The 26,627-nt window shown below is 34.9% G+C and overlaps 1 protein-coding gene across 2 annotated transcripts in view; it reads right to left on the minus strand.

The window, feature by feature from the left end:
• The window catches only part of MCOLN2 (mucolipin TRP cation channel 2), an 84,139-nt gene that overhangs the window by 49,029 nt on the left and 8,483 nt on the right, over positions 1-26,627 (minus strand). For both annotated transcript variants that reach the window (XM_051999211.1, XM_051999212.1), the window contains exons 2-5: positions 19,991-20,153; positions 9,224-9,397; positions 6,318-6,471; positions 280-364 (exon numbers count right to left, since the gene is read on the minus strand). In XM_051999211.1, coding sequence (XP_051855171.1) covers positions 280-364; positions 6,318-6,471; positions 9,224-9,397; positions 19,991-20,153 — 576 coding nt within the window. The remainder of the gene's footprint in view (positions 1-279; positions 365-6,317; positions 6,472-9,223; positions 9,398-19,990; positions 20,154-26,627) is intronic.

Below are 26,627 nucleotides of genomic sequence, written 5' to 3' on the forward strand. Positions count from 1 at the left end.
GATTTGAACTCAGGTCCTCCTGACTTCAGGGCTGATACTCTATCCACTGTGCTACCTAGCTGCCTCTGGATGTTGGGTTTTAACCAATTTTCTTTGTTATAAAGAAAGGCTCATTCAATGTGGTTGCAGGTGTGGACGAAGAAATGATTGATGGGTAAAAACATATCAATAACACTTTTTCTTAAGGACTAATTGTTCAATTGTCTTTGCTTTCTCAAATACATCAACAGATTTCCTTTTTTTTAAGCTGGAAAAAAAAAGGTTTTTAAACATAATTACCGATAAAATTCTAGACTGAAAAATGAAGAATTCATCCAATGTCCTGAATTCTCACTATCAGGAACCTGGTCTGAGTGGATACAATCTGAAACAATGAAAAAAAGAAAAAAGACATTAAACATTAAACAAAGAATGGAAAAAAACAACCCAATGCGTTTTGCTTAATGTCACTATAGTTTTTATTAAAATGAAAATACTGCCAGTACATTTTAAAGAAAAGCTGGGATAATGTCTGTTTGGTCCTTTAATAAGTGAGGAAATGTAACTATAAGTTCAATAAATTAGGTACATTTTATCCTTTAAAATTTTTAAACTATTTTCTATTTCAAATTAATTGTACTGTTTTTTAGATGATGTGTTAATATGATATAGGGAGAAGGGCTGAATTAGAAATCAGAAGCCCTGGTTTCAAATACCAGTTCTGCTACCTACAACCCACGTGACCTTGGGTCAGCCATTTAATTTATTGGGGCCTCAGTTCCTTATCTGTAAAATTAAAGGGACCCCAAAGATCCTCCCATATGGCTCTAAATTCATAATCCCATGACCAGGTTCAAATGTAATCTAACACTAAAACAAAATATTTGTAAGATATTAAGCAAAATCACTTTAGGTCTTTGGACCTCAGGTTCTTCTTTGGCTTTGGAAGCCTCTTGAATCTGTAATTCAATGATTCCACTTGCTTATAAAATCAGTACCCAGAGTCCTGATTCATATTCTGAATCCATTATCCATGCTTAAGGCTGACAGATTATATAGTCATGAAAAGACTTTAATAGAGTATTGAACTTGAAGTCAGGAAGCCCTGAGTTCAAAATCAAGCCTTGGACACTTACTAGTTCTGTGACCTTGGGCTAGTCAATTAACCTCAAATTGCTTCAGTTTCTTCAATGAGGATGAAAATATGAAGATTATAATAATAGCACCTCATAAGAACTAAATAAGATATTTGTACAGTGCTTAGCATTGTAGCTAGCATACAGTAGGCATTGTATAAATGCTTGTTCTCTTCTTAAGGATATGGACTGTCAATTTTTTCTTTGTAGCCCAATGCCTGCCTATAAGCATTTAATGAATACTAAATGACTAATAATAACTCACATTCATATAATAATTACAATAAAAGTTTACAGGGTGACGCTGCGAGGTAGAATATGAGCAGTAGTAGCATACCCATTTCACAGATGAGGAAACTGAAGCTTGAAGATGAAATGCCTTCCTTGCCTCACAGTGCAAGTAAAGATTCCTACCCAGATTTTCCTTCTGCCTTTAAGTTCCAGATCTTTTCATCGCTCTCTGGGTCTCTTCATGGATACTGATTGTACCTGCTTCAAACTGCAGGAACTTAACAGCCTCATCATTCAAATGTAACTTCTTTTCCAAGGTTAAAAGATGCCCTCAGGCTGAAGAGGCAAATGCTCTTTTATGAAGATAGAAAGGATTGCTTTTGGAGGATTGCCCTTTTTGAAAGGAAGGTGAGGAAAGGAAAGGGACAAAATGTTCCATATTGTAATGTACAGAAAGTGATTTAATGCTGGTCATTTTTGTTTAGGGAAATCAAATATATTAACATTCCCTATTCAGTCATCCAATAAACATTTCTTATGCACAGCCTGTATGGCAGGCACTGGCTAGGTACTGAAGTACAAATTTATTCATTCATCCATTTTTTTAAATTTGTTCTTTTATTCATTCATTTACTGAGGCAATCAGGATTAAGTGACTTGCCCAAAGTCATACAGCTAATAAGTATCTGGATTTGGAATTTAGGTCTTCTTAACTCCCTGTATCACCTAGCTGCCTCTCTATGAATATATTTAGAAAGCTTTATATTTCAGTTAAGATAGTCAGAAGACCACTTCTGGGAAGAATTGAGGCAGACACACCATACTGCAGAAGATAATTAGTTGGACCACCATAAATCTACCTCACCTGTAATTCATAGTTTTAGAAAGTTGCCTGACACTGAGAGGTTAAGAGCTTATAGGATGATCAATTTAGAGGTGAAAGGATCCTTCAACTTTTTCACTTAACAGATGAGAATCCAAGGCACAGACAATGTAAATTATTAATCTAAAGTCCCACATAAGTAACAAAGACGATTTGAATCCAAGTCCTCTGACCCCAAATCTAGCATCGTTTCCCACTGCCCAAGCTCACACAGAACATATAGATCAGAAACAAGACTTAAATCTAGTTCTTTCTGACTTCTGCCTCTTTATCTACTATGCTTATTACTTATTAACTCTCTAGTCATACTTCTGTCACTTTTTTTACATGTAAATAATTCAAGCAATATAGATATATGAATTTATGTGTATATCTGCATGTGTATAAATATGCATCTATGTGCATATATATGCATAAATGTGTGAGTGTGTTGTGTGTGCATGTATATATAAATGTATGTGTTTATGTATGCATTGTGTATATACATGTATAGAGTATGTGCAAGTTCGTGCACGTATATATGTGTGTGTATACATATGTATAATGTATATATGTGCCCTGTAGTATGTGCATGTACAAGTGTTTATGTGTGTATGAATGTATGTGTGTAATGTCTGTATATTTGTGCATGTATATGTGTGTGTGTATAGATGGAGCAATTAGGTGACATAGTGGATAAAGCACTGGACTTGGAATCAGGAAGCCCCTTTATCTTGAATTCGAATTTGGACACAGACTGTTATCAGCTGTGTGAGCCTGGGCAAGTCATTTAACCCTGTTTGCCTCAGTTTCCTCATCTGTAAAATAAGCTGGAAAAGGAAATGACAAACCACTCCAGTATCTCTGCCAAGCAAACCCCAAATGGGGACACAAAGTTACACATGTCTGAAGAAAAAAATGACTCAACAGCAACATATGTATAAATATACAATGTTACAGGAGATATTATAGGGTAGATAAGAATCATTTCATTTAATGACTATATACAATTCTAGGAGAGTAATATTAATTTCAATGTAAAACTCATGACTATAGGATTTATGTAATAAATTGTACAGCAGTATTCATCGCAATCGACATAATTGTATAGCAATTCATCATAATTGACATAACTTTTAAAATTGAAGGAGGCAATGGTATTTTGAAAACATTATTTTATCATTTGGAAACTTCCCTCTACTCAATCTGAATGGAAACCCACAGATCTGAAGTCCAGGGAGTAACCACAAAAAAAAAAAAAAAAAAAAAAAAAAAAAAAAAGGAGTATCGGAAAGAATTCTTTCACACATTATGACTGATTTCAGTGAAGGACATGAGTAGCTTGAGTTGCCAAACTTTGCTTTTTGAACAAGGACATCTAGCTGTTTCATCTCCTAAAAGTTTCTCTTTGCAAAGAAAATATAGATAATCAAGTCCAATAATGGCCACGTGGTAAAACATTTTATAAAAGCAAAGAAAATAACTTAGAATTACAGAATTGGCAACCTATCATCAAATAGTCTGAATACAAAACCTGTTTTTCCATTAGATATTCATTTAGGCCAGATTAATTTGTTTTTGAGGGAAAAGACTGATAATACTACAGAGCTTTGTGAAACGTTAGAAATAGGTTACGAATAAGAGGTCACTCAGAAAATCTTCAGAGCCAGCCTGTATTCTTATCAAAGATACTCCTATGTGGAGGAGGATTCTAACAGTCCCTCACAGTTAGGCATGAAGGTCAGGTCTGTGGTGTGCTCTGGGTCTTTTGTAGAGTGGGGCTGAGTTTCACCAAACAGGCAGAAATCTGACAAACTCAAGCATCCATCACCACCATGCTGTTCTCTAACACATCGTCACTGGCCAATAAAGGGTGCCCCAGCCAACGTCTTCTTAAGCTCTGAGAGAGCTAGCTCTTCAACTCCTGGCTACATGAACAATAGCTGGCTGGCTGGGAAGCAGAGAAGTAGGCACAGAGGAGCAGGATTTATGATTGTATACTTATGTCAATTTACCAACCCAAGTTGGTCACCAACTTCATGAAGACCTGAATTTGAATCATGCTTCATTTACTAACTGTGATCCTGCTGGAGTCATGTTCACTTCAGCCTGTTTCCTCATCTGTAAAATGTAAAATGAGCACTGATTTCATAAGGTGGTGGTAAGAACCAAATGAGAAATCTAGGAAATCCTCATGGGGAGTAGGCAACAGAAGACAGAATTTGAATCAAGATTCTCCTGAATCTAAAATGGATTATGCTGTATCCTATAATGTATACAAAGCACTTTGCCCAATATAATTCAAAGTAAATTTACATTTTAATGCTATACCAATCAAAGGGATTTGATAGAACTTTTAAAACTTGATAAAATAATAACAATTAATTTAGAAGAATAAAAGATCTAGAATATCAAGAGAAATTATAAGAAGAAGTAGGGAGTGAGGGTAAATAATACTTTCAGAACCCCAAAATGTATCATAAAGCAGCAGTCATCAAAATCATCTGGAACTAATTAAAAAATAGAAAGGTAGACTGATAGAAGAGATTAGACAAGGGAGAATCCGAAACAAAGAAATTTAATGATGCAATGTTTGGTGAAAATTAAGATATAAATTACTTGGGGAGGAGGACTCCTTATTTCATAAAACTGTTATGAAAATTGCATAGCAGTCTGGCGGAAATTAGGTTTAGACCAACAACTTCAACTTATACTACAAGCTACAATATTCTAAATGGATACATGACTTCAACAATAAAGATAATAACATTGGAAAAAATTAGAAGAGAAATAGGTCATATACTTCTCATGATTATGGTAAGAAATGTATTTTTAACCAAACAAGAAATAGAGGCAATTACAAAAGATAAAATAGATAACTTTTGCTACATGAAATACATAGATAACTTTTACTACACAAAAAATTAAAAGCTTCTGCACAAATAAAATTAATAAGGAAAGTAGTCAAAGAAAAAAATCTGTGTATCAGATTTCTCTGATAAGGGTTTGGTATTCAATATATATAAATATAAATAAGTGTAAAAGCTTTTCTTCAATAGATAGCTGGCCCAAGGATATGAATAATAATAAAATAATAATAAAGATAACCAAAATGGCAATCATCAAGGTATACCAGTGCATTATTGGTGGAGTTGCAAACTGGTACAATCATTTTGGAAAGCAATTTGGAACTGTGTAAATAAAATGAGTAAGATGTCCATATTCTTTGAACCAGAGCTTTATACTCCAAGTAATCTATAGATAAGAATATTGATAATAGCATTTTTTTGGTGATAACAAAGAATTAAAAACAAAGTAGATTGGGAATGGCCAACAAATTGTGATACATGAATTTAATGGAATATTACTGTGCTGAAAGAAAAGATGTATGTGATAAACAGAGAATCATGAAAAGATCTTTATGAACTGGTTCAGATTGAAGTAAACAGAGCAAAATATATATATAAAATAACTACAATATAAAGGGAAAAAAAAAAACAACCATACACCAAAAAATCAAAAGCCAGGATTGCAAAACTGTAAAGATCAAATATAACTCAAATGAAGAAATGTAAAGATATATCCCTCCTATCCCTTCATAGAGATTGGAGGGTGCATGTGTTACATATTGCTTCAGATTTTAATATATTGATCAGTTCTGAATTTTTCCTCTTTTTTGTGTTTAAAAAATACTATGTGTTAAACTGGATGGCTCTCTAGGAAAAAAATGTTGGGCTACTGGGAAAAACTGAGGATATAAAAAAAAAGACAAAAACTTTTTAAAAAGTTCTTTGAAAATTTTAAAGCATCATATAAATGCTATTATTGCATGTCAGTTATTATGATTGATATTATTATTGGGGTGAAGATCTGTCTTCAAATTGCACCTAAACTATGTGACTTAACTTTGTATCTGAGGCGGTGGGAGTTCCCATACCTGGTATTCCTTCCACCACCTTGAATTTCCCTCACCAAAGTCCTTTCCATGTGATTAACAAAAAAGATTCTTGTCAGAGAGAAGAAGTGCTGCTCTCCTCAGTGATATGCAAAATTAGGTGATCATCCCAACAATTCAAAATGGCAGTTTATTATGATTTTTGATACATTACCTATTTCAACTTCACTGTCTATATTGAGGGTATAATTGGATGGGAGCACAATGCCTTTCTTGTAATTTTGTTTGCACACTTTCAAGCCCATTGAATCATCTTCATTTTTTTCATAACCAACCATGCCCAAGGATATAGTCTTTAAACGATGATACTGTTTAAAAGAAAGGAGAACAAACGTTTAAGATGGGAAAAAAATAAAATCCAGAACTTAAAAAAAAATTATAAAACAAGAAAAACATTCCCCTTCTTGCCCCTGCCAATTACAAGGGCTCATTTGGGCTTCCTGCCCCTCAATGTTTATAAGTTTTGGCAATAGAAGTTAAATGAAATGATCTCAAAATGTTTTGCAGACCACCAAATGCCTCATGACAAATGTTTGAAAGTAGAATGTGCTTCTCACACACAATGGGGGAAAAGGGAAGGCTATAGCTGTAAAGGTGATATTTTCTTATACCAATGTACCTTCCTTCCAACTCCCTTTCAATAATTTTTCTCACACTTCTCTAGACAGTCTATTACCAATTAACTATACCAAGTACCAATTAAATATACACCTAGGATTTTTCTGCTATGTTAATCCCTAAATTTACATCAATTCAGAGGTCCCAGGGTTTCAGAGCAGCATTTTCTTTTGAGAACTGCTTAGGGCTCTAGGTTAGGGGTTCTTAACCCAGAATTCTTGGATTTGCACAGGAAAATCTTTAACTAATCTCTGATTGAAATTTAGCATGTCCTTCGATTATGGATAGAGGCAACAAAATACAATAATATTAAGTAGTGCCAGACTGTTAAAGGGGTTCTTTACCCCAACAGGTGAAGAATGTAGTTAGGTAATCAAAGGAAAAGTAGATTAAAATTTCACCCTGAAAAGAAAGTTCTTCTAGAGCTACTATTGTTTCACTTTTGCCTTTGTATTCCTGAAGCCCAGCAGCTGGCACTTAATAAACACTTAACAAGTGCTTGATTGAAAGATCAGAGTTAGGAAAACAAATTGGAAAACAATGGGTCTAAATGGGATATAGGGCAGCTAAGTGGATTGTGCAAGTGATCTGGATTCAAATTTTCCCTCAGATACTTACTGTGTGAGCCTGGGCAAGTAACTGAATCTCAGATTGCCTTTAATAAAAATGGGGGAAAAAATGGCAAATCATTCCAGTATCCTTGCCAAGAAAATCCCATGGACAGCATTTGCATGTTATGGTTCATAGGTAAGACTCAACTGAACCACAATAACAAGAGATAGGCCAATAATTGACATAGTACAAAAAAAGCCCTTTCTAATTATTTTAAATATTTTTACATGTTTATTTTGGCAGATGTATAAAAATTCCTGAACATATTCCCCTCTCTCTTCAAAAAAACACATATATATAGAATCAAGCAGAATATTTTAAAACTTTATGGAAAATATGCTATCCCAAAGTCTCCCAAATCCCAAAATTCCAGAATTGCAAAGATTCATACTTCTAAAAAGTTTCTCAACAGGTCAGGAAGCACAAATGTAAAGAAGGCATCCATTCCCTTTTCTTTGTCCATTCTGATGGAAATAAATCTTTCTCATTGAGATCTCAGCAGTTTCCAAACTAAGTCTTACATCAGAGAATAAAAAAGTAACTATGACCATGTAATAGTCCTTCAATAAAATGACACCTTGCACAGAACTAAAGGAAATGACAAATTTCAAGAGTTGGTTCTGTCAAATTACCACTTAGGGCTGAGAGATGATGTCCCCAGGGAGAAAAACCTTAAGCCTCTTGGGGTTTTAGGACAAAGTAATTGCACCTATTTCACATCTACAATTGGGCTATTATCCATTTCCTTTTAGCAAAGGATGTAGTGAAGGGATTTGATTGAAGGGAAAATGTACTAAAGTGCTCGTATGCATTAGTAAAGGAGGCAAAGTGGAGCCCAGAATGCATTTCCCCATAGAAACAATGGTATAGGTGTGGATTAGGCTCCTAAGGGCAGTCCAAAAAACTTGCTTAAAGATAATGTTCCTAACTTATGTGTAGTACAGCACCACGGGACTTGATTACTTTGCTTAACAACATCTCTTTAGGAAAATGGATTCAGAAGCAACAGACTCATGGAATTTCAAGAGTCCAAAGGGATCGCCTTTTGCCATGGACAAAGTCCCTGACTGGTGGGCTTGAAGACCATCCTCCAACTCCTGAGCAGCCAATTTTATTACTTTGGGGAGGGTTCTAGTAGGACTTTTCCTCCCTTATAATTGAAGGCAAACTCTTTCCCATAACCTCTACCCCAAATGTTCAGATGGACTATTTGTGTCCGACTTGTAGACACATTAGGAGTTCACACTGGTCTGAGCAGCCACAATTGGACATACTATAACTCAACTCTAACACAGTGATGTCATTTTGATCCCCTTCAAGAATGAGGGATAACAAAAAACCACCAACCATATCAGAAACACTTTTCCGTCCCCACCTGTCCCCAAGTTCCCAAGTCCCATGCCAGAGGACAGAGTTTTCCCTTCATTCTCATGTACTTCTCTGGTCTACTTTGTAGAATTGTAGGGTAATTCTACTTTGGGGTAGCATCTTGGCTTGAGGTCCCAAACAGCAGACATCAGTGCTACAAAATTCTAAATATTAGAAAAAGGGATTCAGCTATCATCTACTTTAACTTATACACAAAAAGAACCAATATAATGGAGGGATCATCCAGAATAAACCGTTATAGGTGCAAGTTGATAATATGGGCTAGATGGAGATGTTTACAGAAAGAAGAGGGAAAAAAGTTCCAAATGGGAGAAGGAAGACAAAAAATTCCCACAGCCCAGCTAAGGTTATTCCCAGATAACTACTGCATGTAAAGGATATTTCCAGGTCATCTACAAGGGCTTACTTTTTGTGTGGACAAATCCCAAGGAGGACACTTACCTGGTTAATGACAAAAAAAATGCTTTCATAGACATCTTGCTGGGTATAGACACTGCAACTGCAGTCACCTTCATCTGTACCAGAATATCCCTTTAGAAACAAGTGCTTAAAAGCCACAGTATTATCCTCTTTGAAAGAGACCACCAGCTGGTTATTCAGACCAAAAAGAACTAGCTGAAAAATACAACATTAGGATAGAAATGCAATCATTAAACTATTTACCAGTTGGAATTTGATTCATTCAATTCAACAAGCATTGGTTTAAGTACTTATATTGATTAGATAAGGAGAGTACTATGACAAAAATTAAACCAGTCTCCCTTCTCACTAAGGAGAAATGGGGGAAGAAAGGCCAAATAAGTAAACAAATCTACACAGATAAGAAAACATAAAACAAATACAAAATAATTTTAAGGGGATTGGGAAGGATCGGCAACTGGGATGAACCATTAAAGGCTTTTATGTGTTATTAATCATGATTAAAGATCTTCTTGACTTCACAAATTAAATACTTTTTAATATGATAGAAAATATGTAACCCAAACTCAAAAGTTAGTATTACTTATAAGGGGAAAATACGAGAACCCTTCCTTATAAATACAGGAGTAAAGCAAGAATGTCCCTTCTCCCCATTATTTAACATAGTGCTAAAGTTGTTAATGACATTTTTATTGACAGCAGTAAGACAAAAGAAAAAAAACTAAAAGTATACAATGCAAGATTTTGCTTTGCATGGCCATGAATACCTGTCACAAGGGTTTGGTTGTTTGATTTCCTTCCAATTTTTTTTTGTGGGGGTGGGGGAAGGCAGGAGGTAGAAAGAGGAAAATAAATGTAAATAAAAAATAAATTAAGAGAAAAGGTTTTCAAAAAGCAATAAAAATAATCAGCATTGGCAAAGAAATAAAACCATTTCCTACTCCCCTGCCATATGCTGATGGCATGATGTTATTTGTCTTTCCTTCTTGAAGAGAACCAAGAATCAAGGAAGAGATACCAAGACCTCAGTATCTTTACCACTCCTTTCCCAAACTCCCCCAATTCTTCATATAAAGTTTTCCTTTATCAGAATATAAGCTCCTTTAAAAGCAAGGACTGTTATTTGCTAGTATTTTTATTCTAACCACTTTATTGTGGTGGTAGAAATAGGATGTTTAATAAATGCTTTTGTTTATTTAAAAAAAAAAAAACTGAGTGAATTAGATTTAAGTGAGGGAAGGCTGTGCTGTGACCAGCCTCATTTTCTCCTCCTGAGACAGCTGAGTCCGGTGGCAAGATAGAGATCAGGATGACTGGCAGTGGGATACTTTGGCCTTTCTAATTTAAGGTTTAATAGGTTTGTTTGACTGAGGCACTGCCCATTCAATGATTAAGGCTAGGTAAAGAAACACTAGCTTAAACCCAACCTTTGCCCCAGGGCAAGCCTGAGATAATACTTCCATTCATTAAGTCTACCGAAGACAGGACCTAGGTTCCTAATAACACAGTTCTAGGTTCCTAATACAACTGCTCTTTTGATGAGGTTAGTCTTCAGAGCTTCTGGGCTATTTATCTTTATTTTTTTCTTCCTTTTGTTACAGATAGTTCTTCCAATTCTTAAAGGTAGACATTTCTTTCTTTTTCCTGTTTTCTTTTTTTAAAAGCACATATAGTAACAAAACTGCCCTTCTCTTGATGACTGATTTCTTAGGAATCTGTGGATTCTATCAACCATAACTCTGTTTTCAAAACTTCAGATCCTAGCTCTCACTAGGTGAGAAATTGGATAAGTTATTTGGCTTGTCTGATCCTCACTTTATTATCTGAAAAGTGAGGATAAGACCAGTAGAAATTTTACCAGGATTTAAATTCCAACTTTGAAGGCATGATGGTTTACTTATAAAACTCCAGGAAATCATCAGCAGTGTGGTTTCCTCTTTGTACTCTTCAAAGTACACCAGACTCCAACCTTGTGAATCTGAACTCTGATTAGTCCCCTTTCACCTTACCTTGTCTTACTGCATATCTGTTCCTTTTCCTATCCTTTGCTAAGCCATGTCATCTATACTTTTGCAAGGGGGAAACCCTAGAACTTTTCCTATGAAATCTAGGAGAAAATCTAAGATAGCTCTTCTTCTTCTTCAACCAGAACTCCAATCCCAACAATGAGACTCCAGATTCTGATTTAGAGTTCAGAATCAGAACTCTGATTCTGAGTTTTCACTTTATTTTGCCTGGTTCTTGTTCCCACCATGGCACCATCTTCAAGCCACAGCGCCAAACCTTAGTCTCTTCACCAGTCCCTTCCCAAAACTCCCCCCAAATCTTTATAGAAAGTTTTGCCTTAAGAAGTAAGCTTCTTTTAAGAGAAGGGGCTTTTTGTTATTTGCTAGTATTTTTATTCCAACCACTTATCTTGGTGATAGAAATAGGATGTTTAATAAATGCTTTTGCTCATTTATTTTTAAAAAAACTGAGAAAATTAGTAGCTTCAGCAATATAGCAGGATGCAAAATAAACCCACAAAAAATCATCAGCATATGTATAAAGCAATTGTTAGTCCTTCCTTTTTTTTAATAATAGCTTTTTATTTTCAAAATACATGTAAAGATAGTTTTTAACACTCATCCTTGCAAAACTCTGTTCCAAATTTTTCTCTCTCCCTTCTCATCATCCCCTACTCTAAACAGCAAGTAATCCAATGTATGTTAAATAAGTGCACTTCTTCTATTCATTTTTCCACATTTACCATGTTGCACAAGAAAAATCAAATCAAAAAGGGAAAAAATGAGAAAAAATAAAGCAAACAAAAAAGGTAAGAATATTATATTGTGATCCACATTCAGTCCCCATTGTCCTCTTTGTGGATGCAGATGGCTCTTTCCATTTATACAAGTTTATTGGAATTGGTCTGAATCACTTAATTGTTGAAGAGTCACGTCCATGACAGTTGATCATCACATAATTTTGCTGCTGCTGTGTACAGTGTTCTCTTGAATGTACCACTTAGTATCAGTCCATGTAAGTCTCTCCGGGCCTCTCTGAAATTATCCTGCTGATCATTTCTTACAGAACAATAATATTCCATAACATCCATACACTATAACTTATTCAGCCATTCTCCAACTGATGGGCAGCTACTTAGTTTCGAGTTTCTTGCCATTACAAAAAGAGCTGCTATAAACATTTTTGCATTTGTGGGTCCTTTTTCCTCTATTATGATTTCTTTCGGATACAGAGGTAAGAGAGGGAGGCAGAAAAATTTAGAATGCAAAAGTTTTACAAAAATGAATGTTGAAAACTACCTTTATATGTATTTGGGGAAATAAAATACTACTGAAAAATTTTAAAGGCCATATTTTCAAGAAATCATAAATTTAAACTTCCCAGGTTTCTTAAGTGAAAAGAGAAAGTGTCTCTTGGTCACCTCCTAAAAGAAATCCTAAAATTAAAACTTCTACGAACATTAAGGCAAAAATTCAGAGCTTTTAAGTCAAAACTAAAAGTCCTACAAGCAACCAAATAGAAATATTCAAGTTCTAAGGAGCAACAGTATTCCACAAGGTTTAATAGCTACAACTCATGGCAAAAGAGGAGAGTTTGGAATACAACATTCAAAAGGCAAATGATACAGCCTTAATTTAGCTTAATTTATTCAAAAAATTCTATGGATGGAAAAATGACTTTTAATGAAATAAAAGGTTTTCTAAATGTCCATGATCCAAAGACCAGAACTGAGAGGAATTGTAAGAGCAGAGCTTTGGAGGATGAAAAGGTTTTGGCAAAGACTATTGAATAGGACATGAAAAGGAGATGAAATCTGCATATTGAGTTGTTAGTAATTAAGTATGACTAGTGACCTTCCAGAAATGGAGATTAAGCAACTATGGGAGTCATCAATCAGAAGAGCAATGTTTTGAGGAATAAGGCACTCTACAGAATAATATTTAGAGAAATATTTTTAAGAACAAGTACAATTAGTAATTTTATTTTTCTTGATTGAAAATAATTGTATAAATTAACTCACTTTATTTTATATTCAAGCATATTAAAAACTTCTAAATCAATATGAAAGTTTTTTTAGAGTTAAACATCATCCCAATTATATAGATTCTAGCTCTGATGCTTTGGGTCTTCAGGAAATAAATCTTCAAATGTTCAAGAGTCCTTAAGATACTTTCTTTTCAAATTGGAAATTGAGTGGATATCTATCAATTGGGAAATGGCTGAATAAGTTATAGCATATAAATGTAATGGAATATTATTGTTCTATAAGAAATAATGAACAAGCTGATTTCAGAAAAGGCTGGAAAGATATATACGAACTGAGACTGAGGGAAGTAAACAGAACCAGAAGAACCCTGGACACAGTAACAGCAAGATTATATGATGATCAACTATGATAGACTTAGCTTTTCTCAGTAATACTGTGATCCAAGAATAATTCCAATAGACTTAAGATGGAAAATGTCATCTACATCTAAAGAGAGAACTATGGTGTCTGAATGTGGATTGAAGCACAATATTTTGACCTCTGTTACTTCTTTCTCGTGCTTTTTTCCCCTTTTGGTCTGATTTTTCTTGTACAACATGATAAATATGGAAATATGTTTAAAACTATTGCACATGTCTTGCTGTCTTGGAAATGAGGGAGGTAAAAAAAAAAGGCAGAAAAAATTTGAAATTCAAAATTTTACAAAAATGAATGTTGAAAACTATCCTCATATGTATTTGGAAAAATAAAATACTATTGAAAAAAGTTTATATTAAATTTTTTTTTAAGATGCTTTCCTTTCAGTACTAGGAAATCTTAATTCAAATTTTAATTTTTTGTTAACAACTTATTAGCAAAAGGTGGTAAACCACCTTCTTAGAACTCCCAAATTAGCTTTCTTTGCATTATCTAGCCCCTCTGACTATCCTGAATTTTCTTTTCCTTTTGGCAAAAACAAAAGAAAGAGGAGGAAAATCTTGTTATCTTGTGAAGATTTTTTTCCCCAGTAGAGATTTCCAAGATAACTTTATTACCTTATCCCCAATTACTCTCCTTCCCACCTAATATCTTTGTCACACTTAAATGCAATTGGTCTTTTTAGTAACAGCTGAGGGTGAGTCCAACAGTTTTACAATCTGTTTTTTTTTTTTTTTTTGAAGTTTACTTTTTAAAAAAACTATGTTTTTTGTTCTTGGAACAGTTAAAAATGTTTGAAAAGAATATGATAGTTTGTAAGCATAAATATCAAGTTATTTCTTTACAGAAATGTTAATAGTGAAACCCTAAAGAACTGTCTAAGAGGGAGTTGTAGAAACCTTTCTTGAGCACAGTAACTTCAGGCTAGGGACTTTGAAGCTAGGTTCATGAAAATTTAGCAAGAGAAGATGAGAGCAGAAAAAGTCAGTGGATGAGTCACAGAATAGGCAGAAAGATTGTCTTAAGGGAAGAGATATGGAATGAAAAAGTTTGGGTTTAAGATTTTTACTTTTCAAGTGTAGCCAGACTCAACATTGACAAAGGCTGGATTTTTCAAAGTTTGGACAACTACGTCAATCCTTAACACTGATGGCTGCCAACTTTAGCTCCAGAAAAAAGTTGGAGATAATGAATCTCTTTTCATTGCAAAGATAAGGAACTATAAATGTGTATCAATATCATATTATCACATATGGCAGATATATGGATTAGTTTGGATGAATTTCTTTTCTCTTTCTCTTTTAAAAATCAGCTACTACTACTATTACTACTACTACTACAACAGATAACTTTTTATATATAGTGCTTACTATGTGCCAGGAACTACATTAAGTGCTTTACAATTATTATTTCACCCTTATAACAATGTTGAGAGATAAGTGCTATTATTGCTTCGTACTTTATAGTTGAGAAAACTGAGACAGAGTTAAAGCAACTGGTCGAATAGAACTCAGATTTTCCTGACTCCAAACCTGGTGCTCTATTCATTGTACCACCCAGCTAGCTGAAAAGGGGTGGGGGCTGGCTATAGGATAAGTGAGAAATATATTCAGAAAGGAATGTGACATAAAAGCAAAAAGGTAAGTTTTAAAATAAGTACAATTTGTATTTAAATGTTAACAGAATGGTCAGTAAATAACATTATATGATTATGAATATATAAGCTCTATTATTAATGGACAAGTTTTGGATAATTATACAGACACTTTTAAAAAAGAAAGACTTTAACATAACTATACCTATAAGCATTTTTCACAGATGTGATAATAATAAAGAATTAGGGTGTGCTTTAAGACATTGTATCCACAATATTACAACTATATTAGGAACACTGAAACTAGGAAGAGATAAAAAGGTGTCCAGTTTCCTCAATCCCTTATGTGTTTGCATATAAAAATAATTTTATGGTAGCCAAATTTGGATCTAAGGAGGGAACTTAAAAATCTTCCCTTCCAACTTTAGCTAACTAAAAAGAAGGTCAAAGTCTCAACAAAGAAATTTAGAATAAAGGAGTTCAAAGAACATTGCAATCTGATTCCCCTGAGTAATGAAGAAATATTTGCTGCAGATAAGTTTTAAAGGAGCAATCACATTGAATTATCAAGCATCAGCTTTTTTCTGGCAAATAACATAGAGGACAATCTCAGATTGTGAAATCCATGGAGGAGAGACTTTTCTGGTACCAGGAAAAGTAGGGCCCCACTGGAGCTTGTGTAAGGAGAAAAAGGGAGGGGCGTTCCAAGGAATGCTGTGCCTTCTTTCAAAGAAATACTAAGACTTAGAGCTAGAGAAAAGTCAAAAATTGGAAATGGAACAATTTCCCTTCTCACCAGCCCTGGACACCAAACCATCAAGGACTGGAGGTGAAAAGACAAGAGAATGCGAATAAGAAGAGAAAAGACAGCATTTTGTAGTTGGAAGAGCCCCTTTTCCCAATCACTCCCATCATGGACTAATAGAAAAAGTATGGGATTTGGGAATCAGTGGCAATGGGTTGTACTCTCAGATTTTCCTCTTCCTAAATCAGTGACTTTAACCATGTCACTTAAACTCTTTAATCCTAAATTTCTCACCTTCAAAATGAGAGTATTGGTCTAGACCCAAGTTCTTAAACCCCATATGGAATCATGTAAAAATGTGGGAAAGTTGTGAAATTATGATTTATTATCACTAAATATTTGTTGTATATAACTATTTTATATACCTACATGCCTGGGGTCACGTAAAAATTTTACCAAGAAAAAAGGGGTTGAGAGTAAAAAAAGTTGAAGACTGGACATGACCTTCTGGCTCTAAACCTATTAATTCTCTGACAAAAGATGTTATCTTGTCCAACCTGAACTTGAACAGGAAGCCCTTCCTATTGAATCTGCAGCCACTTAAAAGAAGCCCTTTATTTCAAGCCTGGGCAGTTTTGTCCTGGCACTCTAGACATTTACATGGTAGCTATGTCCAAGTCACACTATGTCAGGAGTTTCAGCCCTAACAGGAAGTGTATAAAATCTCACAAGCTAAAGGAAACATAAGGCTTTTGCTATTACTGAGTTCTTTCAGTACCCCATTTGGGGTGATATCAGGATATTTCTTGCTGTGGGTGCTACAAATCTTTAATCCAGGATTTCATGGGTGCCTGACCCTTTGCTTAGTTTTGAAATGCTATCAGACTCCTACTTTGTATTCCCAATCCTAGATATGAGGAATATCTCACCTAGCTTCTGATGATTGCAGCCCTTCTATCTGTGTGGCAGCTTTCCTGCATGCTCCAGTGATTAGACTAGTTCAGGAGCATCCACTGGCATCAAGGTCCAAAGAAATCTGGTTGAACTTGCCCATGATGCTGTCTTCCACTGGACAAATAAATCACCTTATCTTTCAAATGAGGGGTGTGTAAAGAGCTTACTAAAGTGCCTGGGATGTAGTAGGATGCTTCCCCTCAAGATTAAGTAGAAAGTGTAAAGATCCTGGCTTGGGGGTGTGTTAGTGAGTAGTAAGAAAAGACTGTACTTTGAAGGAAAAATGAAGAAAATCTTATGACGGCTGAAAAGTGCAAAAGAAAAATACTAGGGATCTTTAACATCCAAGATAAATAAGAATTAAAGAGAATACAGCTACCCTAAAGCAAGGCAAAATGAGCAAAAATTAAATCTACTGCATACCCAGTTTCTGAAAAAATTGATGGATGTCAAAACTGACCCAAGAGCAGAAACATATTAAAGATTTTTGAGGGACAAAGTCTTTGAGAATGTCCCAATTCCATGCCTCTCCACCACTTCCCCACTACCCTCCCACCACCAAAAATAAGGAAGCAAGACTGACAAGATAGACAAGAAGTCTATGAATTTGACCTTTATTTGGATGATTTCTAGAAAACGTTATAAACCGAATGCTTAGTGACCATCTAGAAAAGGAAGTGTGATTGCTGTGATCTGATGCAGCGTGACTCTGTTAACATGTCAGATCTTTATTTCCTCTTTTTTTTTTCTTTTAAAACAGAATTTCTTAGACCAGGAGCCTCATACTCAGGACTTTTTCAGATACTTGACTCATCCTGAACTTTTAAAGGACAAAATTATTCAATGTTCTGCAACATAGGGGGAGGGACCACAGCTGGAGACACTGCTTATCAAGTCACATTGTTTTGAAGTTTTGACTAACTTTGCCATTTTTTTCCTTCTTCCTATTTTTCTTTCTTTTGTTATTAGGAAAGATTCTCTAGGTGAAAGGAAGGAAAATGTAGGCAATGTAAAAAAGAAATAAATAAAAATCCATTTTTAAAATGGCAAAGGTTAAGAATTGAATTCAGTTCTTCCCCCTCTCCCCAACTGCTTTTGCTTTCTACCTACCAAGTATATATCACATGTGTATATGTTGATGTATATATGATGTTGTTCGGTTGTGTCCAATTCTTTGTGACCTCATTCGGGATTTTCTTGGCAAAAATACTGTAGTCGTTTGCCTCTTCCTTCTCCAGTTCACTTTAAAGACAAGGAAACTGAAGCAAATAGGTTAAGTGACTTATCCAGAGTCACACAACTAGGAAAATCAGATTTGAACTCAAATGAGCTGTTCTGACTTCAGGCCTGGTACTTCATCCACTTTACCCCCTCGGTGCCCCTAATGTATGAATTTATGTTATGATTTCTGTACAATGGTTTTCAATCATGTCTGATCTCAGTTGGGATTTTCTTGGCAAAGAGAATACTGAAGTGATTGGCCATTTTCTTTTTTTACATTCATTTTACAAGTGAGGAAACTGATACAAAAGGGGTTAAGTAATTTTCCCATAATCACACAGCAAGGGATTATGCTTTTATTCAATGTTCTGCAACATAGGGGGAGGGACCACAGCTGGAGACACTGCTTATCAAGTCACAGGAAGTGTCTGAGATTAGATTTGAATTCAGTTGTAAGCCTGACACTCTGCCCCTGTGCCAGCCACCTGCCCATGTATGTGTGTGTATTTATATACATACATATAGAGCAGCTACTTATATATACAAACATGTGTAAGTTGATATGTAAATGTATATGTATATATATGCATATATGTGTGTGCATATATATGCACATCTTACTAAGACACATATATCACATATAATATTTATATTATGTATATTATATATGTGAATATTTAAGGTATATATACATATGTATGTATGAAGCTTTGAGAGGCTAACTGATTTGTCCAGGTTGACTCAGTGAAATAATGAATGTCCAAGGCCATGGGAACTAAAGTAAGGTCTATTGAACCCAAATTCAGTGCCCTTAGTGATGAATCCCTGAATTTTTATCTGGCATAGTAGAATCCCAAAAGATTTTCAAGTTAATAAATCATTCATAGGAATGGAAAAGGCCGTTATAACTTCCAGAGGTGTTGACAACCAGATTTCTGAAACCATGGGCACATATAAGCTTATTTCTAGTGACACTTTGACATCTACAATTCTGCTGTATATATTCCCCAGCCTTACAGATAATTGCTTATACTTTCAAAAGGATCTAAGGAGGACTGGAGAGTAGAATGAGTTACTTAGAATCAAGAGTTGTTCAGTCATTTTGGTCTTGTCTGACTTTTCGTGACCCCTTTTGAAGTTTTCTTGGCAATAATACTGGAGTGGTTGGCCATTTCCTTCTCCAGTTCATTTTACAGATTAAGAGACTGAGGCAAGTAGAGCTAGTGACTTGCTCAGGATCACACAATTACTAAGCATCTGAGATTGGATCTGAACTCAGGTATTTCTGATTCCAGACCCAGCAATCTATCCACTCTACCTCATAGAATATGGAAGCAAAAGTTAAATATCTCCTCACATCTTCAGTTAGCCAGGAAATACTGGACAAGTCCATTGAACCATGATGATTAGTTGATTAGCTATGTCAATAGTCCAATGCTTAGAATAGTGATAGCACATAGTAGGCATTAATAAATGGTTGTTGATTGACTGATTTGTCATTTAAGGAATGGAGAAGTTAATCACCAGGTGGTCCAGAGACTAATTTACTGTTTTTGGTTTTATCAGTTTCTGAAAACCATCAATTAACTTGTAGCAATTTGCCTTAGTAGCACAGCAAACACTTAATAAATGCTGATCGATTAATTGAATAGGAGTGCTTATACACAGACAAGTCCATGAATCCTAAAGAAAGTCCTAAAGAAGCTGAGAATATAAATACCGTACCCTTCTAGTGAAAAGTCCAAATATCAGTAAGAATTCAGAGCCTTTTTAAAAAACAAAACCCAAAACAAACCATTTTTCTGATAGTAACTATATAAAAGTGGTCATGATGGACACAAATATTACCATATTAGAAATTACCTGTGTTGTCACCATTACAATCTTTAAAATCTGCAGTCCCAATTTCCATGGAATCTGGTGTCTGGCTCGATACTTTTCACATGGATTCATGAAGTAAAATCTCAAGTCTTCTTTCAGGCACTCCTCCATCAGATCAGATTCTGGATGGGCCGCCACCATAGTACTGACAAGAAAAGGATTCATTAAGGCCCTTCCAAAAAATCTGATCTCTATCCACTGTGGTATATGCTCTTCTTGTTCTGCATGCAGTTGGAACATAATAAAAATATTTGTTGATTTGAATCTATCCACTATATCTCAAAATAGCCACTTCACAAACACCAATATTAAAAAAAAATTTGTAACTCCTAAAGAAAAACACTAAAGTTTTTAGTGTTTTTATTTGCAATTTTGCTCTGATAAAAGCTCTATATGAAGTCATGGAAGCCTAAAACTACAATGATGGCTGTAGAATTGGGGAAAAAAAAAAAAAAAAAACAATGCTAAGAGGTAGAACTGATTAATCGGATTTTTCAGAGGGAAGGTAAGAGGAATTGAAAGATAATTGAGCTTTTGAGTCTGGATGAAGGGAATAAATTGTGTTGTTATTAACAAAAACAGAAGGGTTCCTTTTTTATCTTTACATAATCCTCAAAGGTAGGTAATACAGTGCCTTATACACAGTAGGTACTTAATAAATGTTTGTTGGGTTAAATTAACTACTATGAGAACTTGAGAAAGAAAATGGATTCCTAGGGAAATATAAATTTAGTTTTAGGTACATCAAGTTAGCCTTTGCAACTTCACTATGTCTTAATCAAGAAACCATTTGGCTGAAATGAACCCCTACTATTATTATTACTTTTATCTAGATTTCTCCTAATTAAAATATCAACTGATAAAAGTCAGTGACATAATTGTAAAGGAAATAAAAGGAGACATTTTTGAGTCAAAGATGCTGTACCAAATAAATAAAAAAGGAAAAGTTTTGTCTCCTACTACTTATAAGGAGCTGAAAAAATTGTATTAACTTTCTGTAGGTAAATTTAATAGAACTTATATATTTAAAAATTATAATTAATTCTAAACTAGTCATTCAAGTTTTAAAAGTTTTTAGAATTTTGAAATAACTCATTTATACTTGATCCAAGCAATGTGATATAATAGATAGGCCTGCCTCAGAATCAGAAAGAACTGGACTTAAGTACAAATTCTGATACATTCTGCCTATGTGACCCTTAACAAGTCACCTAAAATTTTAGTACCTCATGTAACACATCTCTCAGACTACAGAATAGTTGTTAATCTGCATTGGTGAAGGGAGTCTGATAACTTGGGAGTTGCTCTCCCAATGAAATAATAGATCCAAACCAAAAAACCTTCAAAAAATGAATCCCTATATCTGATTTCTATGTCATGACCAGTAAGATGGTGGACTAAATAATCTTGTGGAATCCTCAACTCAGAACTTCCAGAGTGACCCAAAAGAAAAACAAAATCAAGAGCAGAAAAAAAAATAGGCAGGAAGATGTCAGAAAGTCTACTGCTTAAGGCAGTAATAAAAAACTCAATTAGCAGACAAGGAAAAAAAAAAAAAGTAGAATCCACAGTGTAGAATTTCCTCAAAGATCAAAAGACATTAATAGATTCAAAATTTTAAAAAATTTTAAAGTGGAGAAAAATCTGACAGAAAAGAGGCAAAAGGAAAATATATTTTGTTTTATTTTTAAACAACAACAATAAACACATCTGCTTTCTGTATAGATCAAAGCCACTGACTTTGAAACCAATTTAACAATCATAGATCTTCCAGAAGAATATGACAAATAAAAATACTTGAAAACAATAATGAAGAACAAAACAAAAATATTGCCCAGAATTTTTAAATACTGGGGGGTGGGAGTGGGCGGGAAGGGGAGAAATCAAAAGAACTCATAGATTCTCTCCAAAAAAATACAACACAAGACCAACAACAACAAAAATGCTTGAAAGACAAGAATACCTAGTGGCTAAATTTAACAATTCCAATGATAAACAACAAATTTTGCAAGTGCCCAGAGAAAGACCTAGAAAAATAAAGAAAATTTGAATACAAAGTTATTACATAACCACTAGAACTATAGAAGGAGATAGAAGCAAATAGTTGGAAAAGTAAAATAAAGGACCTTAAGTTGCAATGATATATCCTGCAAACCTGAGCCTAATCAAAGAAAAAAGATGAACAGTCAACCAAAGAAAGTCAACATTTGAAATATTCCTGGAATAAAAACAGATATGAGAAGAAATGACATGTCCACCTCTGGAGTAGTTTCTTCCCCCAAGAATATTAAGTTCATATGTTATTGTTAATTATTTTTTAGCCTATATTGCCTACTTTAATGAGTTTAGAAGAAACAAAAAAATAAATGCTACCTTAAGGCTCATAGATTATCCATTATTTTTTATTTCATGAAGTTGTTCAATTAATTTTCTAAATTAATTTTCTAAATTGATTTTATTATGTTAGTGAAGGCACTTAAGAAGTAATGTTTCCTCACAACAAATTAGTTACCTCTTTAGACTTTCAATGTACATAATAATAATCCACTTGCTGATTATCTGAAGCCAGTTTTTAGTCCCTGAACAATTTCATTTTATTAATACTATCCATTATGTTGCATAGGATATATGTGTGTATATGTATATGTATATATGTGAGTGTATGTGTGAACAATTATTAAGTATTTATTATACGATAGGTGAGCAGCTGGGTGGCAAAATGGTTAAAATTCCAGGTCTGGAGTCAGGAAGACCTAAATTCAAATCTAGCCTCAGACACTTATTGATTGTGGGACCTCTCCACAGGCCTGTTTGACTCAGTTTCCCCATCTATAAAATGAGTTGAAGAAGAAAATGGCAAATCACTCAGAATCTTTATCAAGAAAATCTTAAATGGGATCATGAGATAATTGAATGCAGCAGAAGAACAACAATTTTTTTTGTTTCTTCTAAACTCATTAAAGTAGACAATATTGGCTAAAAATAATTAACAGTAACATGAACTTAATATTCCTGAGGGAAGAAACTGCTCCAGAGTTGGACATGTCAGTTCTTCTCATGTCTGTTTTTCTTCTAGGAATATTTCAAATGCCTTTCTTTTGTTGACTGTCCACCTTTTTCATTGATTAGGCTCAGATTTGCAGGATAAATCACTGTGTTGCAACTTTAGGTTTTTTAAAGGGTTCACATCAATTCTTAGTCATTTATGGTAAAGGGGGAAAAAAGGGAAACACATTTGTTCCAAAATGCTGATTACCTATTACAAATAGTGTAAACTGAAGTTTTCCCAATTCTTCTGTCTGCTCTAGCTTCCTAATAATCAAGTGCTAAGCGCAATGATTAGCCTTCCATCTCTACTGTTAAAAAAGAATTGGGAAGAAAGAGAAGAGATAATTAATTTACAGTTACATTATGCTTCTCAGTTTTAAAAACTTCCTCATGATTATCACGTGAGGTTGGTAGTATTAGCATTGTTATCTCCACATTGTAGATGGGAACCTGGAATTTACAAATTGAATGTTTCAGGATCAAAGATTAAAAATTTAAAGTTGAAAGTGTCCTTGAAAATCACTTTGTCCAGTCCTATCATTTTTAAACAGAAGAAACCAAATGGGTTAAATTACTTGCTCAGGGTCAGTACTCAGTACTTGTCTGACTCCAAATCCAGAACTATTGGAACCTAGTCAAACCCAAGTTTTTTCTACTATATCATTCTGAAGGAGCACAGTGTAGTGAAGACATCACCAGACTCCAGGGCAGGAGGACTCAGTTTAGCAACGAGGTTACATGGTAGATAATGCTGGATTTGGGTGTAAGACCTGAATTCAAATGTGACTAAAGCCAATCACTGTGATTGAAAAATGATAAAGAGAAATAGAGATACAGCTATACACACCCAAATCCAGCATTACCTTTAAAATGAGAACTGTAATACCACCACTTAATCAACCTTAACATAACCTAGAAAGAAAAAATACTTTAGAAAACTAAAACTTAGTTGTCTCAGAATAAAAGGAGACTCAAGAACTGAAGCATACCCTTCTGTATACATCTGTAAGGAAATACAGAAGTAGAAACTGAACAGATGGAAATCATTCTATATCTTTCAACCACAGAAGGATGAGAAAGAAGAAAATGGTGGAACAGTGGGCTAGTCACTACCTCAAGGTGGAAGGAACAAGGGGAAAGGAAAATCTAAAAGTATAGACCCAGCAATGAGCCGATGACATGTAAGATCTCTTCATTGCAATGTGCTCAGCGGAAATGAACAGAAATAACTATGCACCTTATGAATTATTTACTTTTTTTATAAACTAGAAGGGGAAAAAAAATGAAGACCTTGGGGCTTTACAAGCTCAATCCATTCCAGGCTGCTAGAAGGAAAATCTACTTTGAAACACTAAAACAAAGCTTACCATGGTCAGGCTGACCACCCACACAGTTGACTTAGAGCTGGAGGAAGGCTGACTTTGAATGGGCCCATAAAACAAAAACCCTGAGGTTAGAAGTGGTGGGAGTAGAAGAAGCAACTCAACAGTGACTCTGAAATCAGTTTTTTTTTTTTTTTTTTTTTTTTAAGGAAGGCAGGAAGAGAGAAGAAAGAGAAAGAAAGATTGAGAGAAAGAGAGAGAGAAAGAAAAGAAAGGAAAGGAAAGGAAGGAAAAGAAGGAAGAAAGAAAGGAAAGGAAAGGAGGTAAAGAGATAAAAAGGAAAAGAGAAAGGGAGGAAAGAAGGAGAGGGAGAAAAGGAGGAAAAGAAGGAAGGAATTAGGGAGACAGGGAGGGAAAGGGAAAAAGAGAGAGGGAAGGAGTTAGGGAGATAGGGATGGAGGAAAGGAGAGAGGAAAGGGAGAATGAAAGAAGGAAGGAAGGAAAGGAGGGAAGGACAGAAGAAGGGAAGGAGGGGAAGGAAGGAAAGGAGAGAGGGAGAAAGGAAGGAATACAAACAAATCCATCATGGTTACTCAAACTGCCTTATGGTAGTTAGTGAAAAATTAACCTAGCTAATTGAATCTTCTAATCTTAGCAAATCAGTGACTTCTTGGTTTAGACGTAAAGATACTGAGTTCAGTTCTGAACATTTGAAGACAGACAAATACAAGCACATCTTTTTGTTTTGTTGTTTAGTATTTTTCAGTTGTGTCTGACTCTTCATGACTCCATTTGGGGTTTTTCTTAGCAAAGACACTCAAGTGGTTGGCCAATTCCTTCCCCAACATGCATTTTTTTACAGATGGGGAAATTGAGGCAGTCAGGGTGAAGTAACTTGCCCAGGATCACACAACTGATAAGTATTTGAACCTAGATTTGAATTCAGGTCTTCCTCACTCCAGTCCCTAGTAGTCTATCACTGGGTTAATGAACTGAGGAGATATATTAAAGGAAAAGGCACAAAGACCTCAATACTGGAAATCTATGGCCTCTCAGAGAAAGGATGGATACTATTCAACAATACAAGGTAGCTACCTTCATGTCCTGGATAATGGTTTCTCAGCCTTCCAACTGAGCTTCTGGCACGGCTATTTCCCTCTTTCTAAAGGCACAGTTAATGATCAGGCCTAGAAGCCAGGCAGCTTGCAGGACAGTCCACACACTTTGGGCTGCTGTAGAAATATTCTCATAGTCTTTCTGGAAACCTGGGCAATATCCAATTGTCATTTTAAAGCAGGTGTGTCCAACTCAAATTGAAATAAGGCCACAGATCCATACAAAAACATCCCTATGGTTCCTATACTGACAGTTTTAAAATGTGATATTATCTACAGTTGGCTGTATTTTTATTTATTTTGCTAAATATTTCCCAATTCTATTTTAATATGGCTCAGATACCAGCTATACATTTGAAATTTTTTACTTTAAAGTTTTACCCATTTGCTGACACAGATCATGTTTTATCTGTGGAATCTTACTATCAAGACTCCCCTCAATATAAATAAATAATAGACCTCGGCCAGTCACTGAGGAAGGAGGAAGCCAAAGGTCCAAATGGGATCCTCCCCTTTGGCCAAACTTAATTTTCTGAGTGTTCCAAGGATGGCAGCAGCAAATTGTATGGAGCAGTCTGTGATAAGTTTTGGGTGGATAGGGAGCCTCTTTAGTTTATGCACCCCAATTCAGCTGTCACATCCTGAAGAGAAATTAGACTTTTTCAGCTTGCTCTCAGAGGGGAGAAAAAGAAGTAATGGTTTTGATGGCAGAGAGGTAGATTCTGGTGTGATTGGTTGGATCTAATTCTTCATAACTACAGCTGTCTAAACGGAGAATGGACTGCTTTGAGAGGCAGTAGGCTCCTTATCACCAAAAGGCTTCAAGCCAACTGCTATAAACACAAGACAGGAAAGTTCAGAGGATAATTCCTATTTAAAGATGAGGTGAATTTCTGAAATTCAACTCAAATTCTTTAATTTTCCCTACTAGAAGTTTTTAAGAACGTGAGAAAATCTTCTGAAAAGAAATATGAACAATATGATTTTTTTGCACTTTGAACCATGTTTCCATAAGCTAATTGGGGCATCTCTTTTGGCTCTTTTTATAGAGACTCCAATGCGATTCACGCAAATTTCCTCTGAAGTTTGAACTTTATTGTATGAGAAAGCAAAGCTAAGAATGGTATCTTTAGA

Source organism: Antechinus flavipes, chromosome 4 (genome assembly GCF_016432865.1).
Source record: "Antechinus flavipes isolate AdamAnt ecotype Samford, QLD, Australia chromosome 4, AdamAnt_v2, whole genome shotgun sequence".
In the NCBI taxonomy this organism is placed as follows: domain Eukaryota; kingdom Metazoa; phylum Chordata; class Mammalia; order Dasyuromorphia; family Dasyuridae; genus Antechinus; species Antechinus flavipes.